The sequence below is a fragment of the Ceratina calcarata genome, unplaced genomic scaffold (genome assembly GCF_001652005.2).
Source record: "Ceratina calcarata isolate Rehan_Ccalc_2016 unplaced genomic scaffold, ASM165200v1 scaffold255.2, whole genome shotgun sequence".
Taxonomy (NCBI): domain Eukaryota; kingdom Metazoa; phylum Arthropoda; class Insecta; order Hymenoptera; family Apidae; genus Ceratina; species Ceratina calcarata.
In genome coordinates, this window is record NW_017147567.1 from 8,409 (window position 1) to 17,607 (window position 9,199).

At 33.5% G+C, this 9,199-nt stretch overlaps 2 protein-coding genes across 2 annotated transcripts; both read left to right on the forward strand.

Annotated features, from left to right (window-relative positions):
* The first annotated feature begins 287 nt into the window (after positions 1-287).
* On the forward strand, positions 288-1,812 carry LOC108623173 (farnesol dehydrogenase-like). Its single transcript, XM_018021497.2, has 2 exons — positions 288-679; positions 1,601-1,812. Exons 1-2 carry the CDS (start codon positions 382-384, stop codon positions 1,744-1,746), a joined length of 444 nt encoding a protein of 147 aa, XP_017876986.1. The 5' UTR covers positions 288-381; the 3' UTR covers positions 1,747-1,812.
* Positions 1,813-4,927: 3,115 nt separating this feature from the next.
* LOC108623174 (farnesol dehydrogenase-like) lies at positions 4,928-9,197 on the forward strand (the record flags this gene model as incomplete). The annotated part of the gene is made up of 4 exons (XM_018021498.2): positions 4,928-5,262; positions 8,391-8,517; positions 8,782-8,914; positions 9,066-9,197. Coding segments are annotated over exons 1-4 (726 nt in total), but the record flags the coding sequence as incomplete, so codon positions are not given.
* Positions 9,198-9,199: the final 2 nt, after the last annotated feature.

Consider the following 9,199-nt stretch of genomic DNA (forward strand, 5'->3'; position numbering starts at 1 on the left):
TAACTTAAATAATAACTGAATGAACTTGTATTCAATGATAAAAGTGAAATCTCAGAGAACGGTATCTGAAGGCATTCTCATTAATGCCACTGCATTCCATTGAATAGAAAATCGTTCTATAATCGTTCTTTCGTCCTTCATAAAAGAAACCTTGCATCATTGATATAGACCAATGGATCTATTATTTTCTATACAGACATGATATAACTCACCTATACATATGGGAAAAGAATAACGATAACTCCAAACCGCCAGCCTCGACAGTCCTTCTGGCATCACGTGCTCGCTCACACCACACATTCACACACACATACAACTCTCATTTTCATACCTATAAATAAAGTAAACTAACAGTCTCGACTCAATAACGTGTTCATCGAGATGGATCAGTGGTACGGTAAACTGAGTGTAGTGACCGGCGCCAGTTCCGGAATTGGGGAGTCCATCACCACAGCTTTGTTAAAAAATGGTGTCAACGTGGTGGGATTAGCTAGAAGATTGGAGAACATGAGAGAATTGAAGGAACGTATGAAAGATGCGAAGGGGACTTTTTATCCGGTTCAATGTGACCTCAGCAGAGAGCAGGATATTCTGAATGCATTTAAAATAGTCGAAAAGCTTGGAGGCCCGGATATTTTAGTCAACAATGCTGCGTTGCTCTACAGCGGACCTATTTCAGGTTTAATATTATTCAATTGGTAGCTTTTTATTGTTTTTTCTCGTTGAATGAGGTTGCGTATAGTGGAAATACGTAAAATATGTTATTATGCAGTTGATTCGGAATCAGTCAGCCAGTCCCACGTTCCCTTCCTTTAACAGCCATGTTGTCCTATTCATTAATTGTACTTCACGTTAAAAGGAGGGAAGAAGTATTGCGAAAGTGAAAATTAATTTTCAACTTAAAAAGTCTGAATTGCAAACAAAGAAGAAATATTCCTCGGTACTGATAAATATTAATTAATACACAAAAGTATATTATGTTGAAATATTAAATAAATCTATACAATGTAAAAGGTAATTAATTTAACTACAATGACGTATTGCAAATCAGCTTATAGAACGTTTATTAAATAACATAAGAATTATAATTTACATAGTTCAAAATGATTTGTGTAAAAAGATTTTGTTTTTTTAGTTAATCTTCCAGCTTATTTTATAATCTTATGTTTTAGTACAACATATGTACATCTTAAAAATCCTTGAGTTTATTATTCATGTCTCGAAGTCCGATACGTATGCGCGTTTGGATAAGACAAAAAATAACTTGCAATGCGGTATTTTTAATTCTAAACTCAGTTAGTTTTTTTGTTAACTATTTTTACCTGGACGAAAATGATATGTATCTATGTCTGTGAGTAGAACAGTGGGTACCAGCGTTCGTATAATTTTTCCCTCGGCCGGAAAGTGGGGACGACGCGACCATGGTGGGGACTGGTACTTGATGGGGGTATGCTAGGCATAGTCAGCGATGGCGCATGGGGAGAATAGTAGTGGGGATCGAAATACGGGTGAAAAAGAGTGGAAGGGAGCCGTGCGGGAAAAATTATACGAACGCTGGTGGGTACATTATGTATTTCCATATACGTTCTATTTTGTTTAGACGCCGCTACGAATGAAATGAAGATGATTCTAGACGTAAACGTGTTGGCCGTGGCCATGTGTTCACGAGAAGCAATAAAATCATTGAAAGAACGAGGAGCACAAGGACATATCGTTAACATAAATAGGTGCTGCTTTTTACGATAGAAGTCTTATGTAATATCGTTAAATATGTAAGATCGTTGTACAACATTTTATCGTATTTCTAATTATTTGGACCCTGCTTTATGAATTAGAATTTTTTATTTTAAATACTTGTATCAAATAATATAACAAATAATTGTTGATACCAAAAGATTATTTACAGTAGAATAGTAATAAATTATACAAGATTAATGTACTATAATGTAAAATACAGAAGATAAATATTCTCTTCTTTACATGTTTTTAATTATATTCTTTAAACTGGTACCAGAAATATTTTATTATACATAAAAGTTATCAGTCTGTTTGTTAAACATATCTAAATGACACATTATAATTACATACTTCGTATGATAAATTATATACATACATATACTAAAGATATATGTATGTATTAATAAATAAATTGTCTTCATGGTATGAGTCGACTGTAATTAGAAATAAGTTGTTGCGTGACTGGTAACTTTTACGTAGTGTACATAGTCATGTAGCCACGAATATCAACTTCAATTCTTTCCATTGTTTTGTATACGCCATTTAGTGACTTATTAAACAAAATCAAGTGGTTTAGTTCGATTTTAAAAACATTTGACGACCCAAAAATCTTCTTATACATATAAGGACGAAGTGTAGTCTCGTAAATTCATATTTTCCACAATATTTGCCTGGTTATTGATAAAAAAGAGTAAAAAACGTTCAAATACCGAATATTGTTAGAAATGTCCCGTGACTACTCTAGTCTTACATTAGAACTAGTAAACTAGTTCAAATGACTGGTTTTGAATGGAAATGGATAGATAAAAGAAGGTCGTTAATTCTAGTGTTAAACACAAAAATGATCATGATTAAGTTACAGCATGTCGTGAAAAATAATTTATCGCCTATCATTGGATGATGAGCAAGTTGTATTATACAAAATACAAATGCAGTGCAGTCATCGTCACTATTTGTAAAGATACAATGATTAATAGTTCCTATGACTTGCATGTTTACGTAGCATTGCAAAAGAGCAGAAACTGCAATGAGTCTTCATCTGCATTTAAACTGCATCAATCTGTCCTGAGACATCTTTTTCCACGTTCATGAAACTACAGTTTTACTGCCTGAGATGATTTATAAAATCGAAGAAGTCGATCGTATCTCTAATTATCAAAATTATGAGTTTAGGGTAACACTGTCTCTTTCAGATAAGCAAACTCGAGTAGGCATAATATAATTTTATTTAACGTTATTAATTTCAATAGCTGATGCGCACACTTGATCATACATTATACTTTTACACTTCAGCCATTAAAGAAAACGATTCTCTCTTTCTACCGATTCACACTTCACACACACGCATCCAGGGTGCATACAGGGTGTTTCAGAAAAAGTGCTAGAACCGAAAAGAGGTGATTCTAAAAGTATTTCTAAACAATTTCCAAAACCATGAAAAACCATGCTTCATTTTGCATTTTGCCAAAGGAAATTGTTGTTTAGAAATTTACGTTTAGAATCACTTCTCTTCGGTTCAGACACTTTTTCTGGTACACCCTGTATATTGAAACTTCTCAACGCTAATGACAATGTTTAGTTTTTGCATTGCTCGTTCGTTTGTTTCAGGTTCATGAATTAACTATTTTAGCACTTCACGGGAAATAAAAAAATTAATCCATGCATCTGTTGTGCAAGGAAGAAAGTTTACAAGATTATTTGTAGTGGAATAGAAATAAAATGGGCAAGATTATTTACAGTAGAATAGTAATAAATTATACAAGGTTAATGTACTATAATGTAAAATACAGAAGATAAATATTCTCTTCTTTACATGTTTTTAATTATATTCTTTAAACTGGTACCAGAAATATTTTATTATACATAAAAGTTATCAGTCTGTTTGTTAAACATATCTAAATGACACATTATAATTACATACTTCGTATGATAAATTATATACATACATATACTAAAGATATATGTATGTATTAATAAATAAATTGTCTTCATGGTATGAGTCGACTGTAATTAGAAATAAGTTGTTGCGTGACTGGTAACTTTTACGTAGTGTACATAGTCATGTAGCCACGAATATCAACTTCAATTCTTTCCATTGTTTTGTATACGCCATTTAGTGACTTATTAAACAAAATCAAGTGGTTTAGTTCGATTTTAAAAACATTTGACGACCCAAAAATCTTCTTATACATATAAGGACGAAGTGTAGTCTCGTAAATTCATATTTTCCACAATATTTGCCTGGTTATTGATAAAAAAGAGTAAAAAACGTTCAAATACCGAATATTGTTAGAAATGTCCCGTGACTACTCTAGTCTTACATTAGAACTAGTAAACTAGTTCAAATGACTGGTTTTGAATGGAAATGGATAGATAAAAGAAGGTCGTTAATTCTAGTGTTAAACACAAAAATGATCATGATTAAGTTACAGCATGTCGTGAAAAATAATTTATCGCCTATCATTGGATGATGAGCAAGTTGTATTATACAAAATACAAATGCAGTGCAGTCATCGTCACTATTTGTAAAGATACAATGATTAATAGTTCCTATGACTTGCATGTTTACGTAGCATTGCAAAAGAGCAGAAACTGCAATGAGTCTTCATCTGCATTTAAACTGCATCAATCTGTCCTGAGACATCTTTTTCCACGTTCATGAAACTACAGTTTTACTGCCTGAGATGATTGTAAACGAAGTTAGTAAATTGGAGACAATCCGAAATAAATTGAACTAGATACCAATTCTGTTCGCATTAGAGTACTTATTTCATTTAGACGCTATTTAGAAGCCTACGTATATTCTGTATCCAAGAAAAGAATTATTTAATCGTATGGGTGAAAGGAAAATGTTTAATAAAAGATTTTTAACAATTCTTTTAACAATCTGTATTTTTAAGCTTGACTTTCCATTAATTAAGACTTAACGACACCTTGACAGTTTAGAATAATGTTGAGGATATTGCTTTTGCTTATGTTTTAGTATTTCTCCTTAGAAATAAATATTAACACTTGTCCCTGAGTTCTATTTATACATAATATACATTCGCGATTGGACATTTAAAATAGGCCATACTTTAGAGAAGAGATTATTAGTATATCTCCTCGGTAATTTGCTATAATTTTCTCTTCAGCCCCCACTCCTTCCCCACCAATTCTGATTACGTACTCCATATAGCAACGCTGCTCTCATGTGTAGTCAGTCAGTCTTTGACAGTTCTCTCAGCAAGATGAACCGTTGGACCGGGAAAGTAGCAGTAGTGACAGGCGCGAGTGGCGGTATCGGTGCCGCAATTTCGCGGGCTCTCGTGAAGAACGGCGTCAAGGTGGTCGGTCTCGCGAGAAGAGTAGACAAGCTCTCCGAACTTCACAAGGAGCTGGGCAAGGGGAAATTTTATCCGCTCGAATGCGACGTTAGGAAGGAAGAAGACATCCTTAAGGTGTTCCAATGGGTCCAGAAGGAACTCGGTGGTGTTGACATTCTGGTGAACAATGCCGGGGTCATCAGCGGCATGCCTGTTATCGGTGAACAATTTAACTATGTTACGCAGGGTGGTTCACCTAACTGGGAACAATTATCTCATTCATTTATGACGATAGGAAAATTATTTTGTATGATATTTAAATGGTATCAAAAGAATGCTCTGCAACAGTTCTCTCCTTCTTGTTTCTTTCGAAAAAGTAGATTTTTATGCAGAATATAAAATATTTATGCTGCCAGTTTACAAAATGTATGAGATAAATTTTATGACATAGTAATATAAAATATTATTGCTAGATATTAAAATTAATTGTATAACTATTTCATGAAATTTCTCATCACTGATTTTAAATCTCTATATTTACTGTAGGGTAGATGTACCATTTGTGGCCACTTGAACAGTTTTCGTACCATTCAGTAACATGTACACTGTACATCTTGTTTTCGAAACGTGTTATCTGTTAAAAACAGTCATTCTCAATATTTAATTTCATAAAGAATTTACTTGTATAATCATGTTAAAGTGTAAAGATAAAGTTAAGATTAAGTTAAGTGTAAAGTGTAAAGAATTGACGCCAGATTATTAATAGAAATAGCAACTCATCGAGCGAGTACGAAATCTTTTCCAATAAACGCACTTAAAAACGAGAAATAAAAAAGAAGAGAAATATTATTATTTGTTTACAGAGTTTTTATCAAATTGTAGTAAGCCTACGTAACTACAAGTCATGTGATTACTCGTTTAGTTTTGTTTTTACGAACAACATTTCTATTAATAAACTAATATTACGAAGTAGCAGTAGAGTGGTTGTATTTGTATGTATAGTTCTGACTGCCGCGTTAACAGTTCTCAAGGTAAAGATTATCACGCGTATCACAAATGTGCTGACTAATCTTCTTCAGTTCAATATCAATGCTGTAGTGAATTATGTAACAATATACAGTTTTATATATCTGACTGTTAGTATTATAGAAAAATAAGCCAATGAATAGAAATTTATATATTCTGTTAAAAAAATTAAGTCAGGGAATAGAATTAGGTTCCTTAAAACTATCAAAAAAGAAGCCAGTAAAATGCTGAATTTTATATGAGAATTATACATGTGAGAGTAATTGATTTCAGAATTTATGAGAGTAATTCATATGAGAATTTTATATCTACAAGTGAAGAACAATGACCTAGTAAATATAAATCGTTACGTGAACAACAATTCGGACATTTACTATAAATGTTGCTGCTGTAAAAACTTCCAATTATATTAGCAGTATCACTTCTTCTGTGAATAGCCTAACATAAAACTGTATTAATTGTTGTACTTTATAATTTCGAATAATTAATAACAACAAAGCTCTAATATCTGAACGTGACTTTGAACATGCATGTTTGTTAATTATCCGATTGCACAACTTCCTATGTTGCGATTGCAATAAAGTACAAAGAGGATGCCTGCACGTACAAATCGCAAGTCATGTTCCGACCACAAACAGGATGAGATGTTAACTGACAATGAGATCAGTATAGTATAAAAGTAGTGTACAAAAACTGTATTGTGACATTAAAGCATTAAGAAAGTACAGAGGAAACAATTAATATTCACGAAAGAAATTCAAAATGTCGAATTTACGTGTAAAAATAAGGTACGCGGTGCCCGACGGTAATGCTTCTCCCTGACGGGCCTCAAACTTGCCTTCGCTACCGCGCCCCTTGATAGAAACTTGCTTCGTCAACGCTAGAACTTTTTTTTATATATTAAATTATTTTTATTGTACTGTATACGATTTATTTTTATGTGGATTTCCTTATATGTATGTATGAATCGTTGCTATATATTTCATCTGCATTCTTGTATTTTAACATTGTGTATCAAACAATGTTACTTTAAATTACAATTTTTATATATTGAGATATAATATACCAGATATCTTGTATATTGAGAACATAGAATCATATTAATGAATCTTTCCTACTAGGGCGGATTAAACGTGGAGTTTAGCAGGGGTTTTAACCCCGGGCCCTAACATCCAAATGGCCCCGTGAGCTCGAATAAGAAAATATATTGCGCACACATAATTTAATTTGTAGTTTTTAATATATAAGTAGAAAAAATATTTACGATAGCAAATTGAAAAAATAATAACATAGTTTTTATTTATATTTACAAAATGATCATTTTTTAGGGCCCTTAATTGGGCCTCATATTCATTTTAGCCTCGGGCCTCGTGAATCTTTAATCCGTCCCTGTTTCAAACTACTTACTTGATCCACTGTTGTACGAAACTTCGTGCGTGCAGCGAGAGATCGTATGACAGAGAAATATTCTCCAAACTCGTTTTTCGGCGGTCATCGACCGCAACTGCGTTACTGCGGTGGCCTTCATTTTCATGTACTTACCATACATGCTGACTGCTGACTACAAAAGTGTTTCAATATTCGTTCAACCACAGGTACCGTTTCAGAAAGAGGAAAATCGAATCTGGCGCGTTCTGATCATTATTTAATCAGAATATGCTGATATTTAGTAATATGAGCGTTATAATATGGTTGAAAGATCGTAGTTATAATGCCTGCGTTCATAACCGATTTTCTATTCAAAACAGATTGTTTTCATTGAAATAATGACTGAATAATGATAAGTGTATTCCTGAAAACCCACATTTTTGGCCAATTTTGTGGATAACATTGACAGTCTATCTTATCGCGTAGCATGAAATAAATACCCGTCTATTTATATTCCATTTGTTAAACTAGTATGATAAATGTTCTGTTTTACATAAAAGTCCACAGTCTATTCATGACCTGGCATAAAAGTCCACAGTCTATTCATGACCTGGCATCGCGTAATCGTACAAAATATAAAATGGATTCCAGATACCAGTCGTTAAAACAAATCTCATCGCGTTGTAGTATATGTAAGACGTTTAAGAAAAATGAAATGCAGGAAAACATAAATCTTTTAGATAAATGAAAATCTCAATGTTCATCTTTATAATCGGTTTTTATAGAATCTTTTGTTGTTTCAATGAATTCAAGGACATTTAAAATGACATAATTCGAGATCTACTTAATTTGATGCTGTGTACTAGTAATCAGTTTTACTTCGCAGCAAATTAAATAACAGTATCGTTAAAATCGCGTGCACTAGGAAAATCAATTATAATATTCCTGTTGCAGACTCACCAACCGAAGAAATCCTCAAGGTCATTGAGACGAACCTAATAGCTCCTACACTTTGTGCACGAGAAGCTATCCAATCGATGAAAAAGCGCAAGGCACCCGGTCACGTAATCAACATCAACAGGTAATTCTACAAATAGTAGAAGGAAATACACAGCAGATGTTTCTAGTAAAATACTACAACTTCCTCCTCTTTGATTTTGTTCGTTTAACGTTTACGAAAAAAACGATGTCTAAATTATCATGAACACCCTGTATATACGTGTGTACATGTACATAATTAATCATTTGAAATAAAATATACCCAGTCCTACTGTACTTTCTACAATTTTATACAAAATTTTATACAATTTCTATATAACGTTTACATACAACCATTTAATTACAGCGTAGCCGGATCATACGCAGAGACTTTACCAGTTCCATTGGGCATGTACTGCCCCAGTAAATACGGTCTGAGAGCTTTGGGCACGGAACTTCGTCATGAAATCGTCCTCGGCAAGTTGAACGTCAAGATCACGGTAAGAAATTACGATGCGGAATTATTACATTCTTTCTTTCCCGAATTATATATTTTGATTGATTTGAATCTCGAAATTGTAAAGAATCCGTCTTATCCTAATCATCGAGTTTTCGTACGCCTCTAATAAAATCTTCTGTTTGTTCCGACAGAACATTAGCCCTGGTGCTGTGTCGACAGACATGTTCAATAGTCTGGCTCCGGCGGCAGGATTCGCAAATGCACCGGTGTTGAAAGACAAGGATATCGCCGAGGCCGCTCTCTATGCCCTGGGAACACCCGAAGG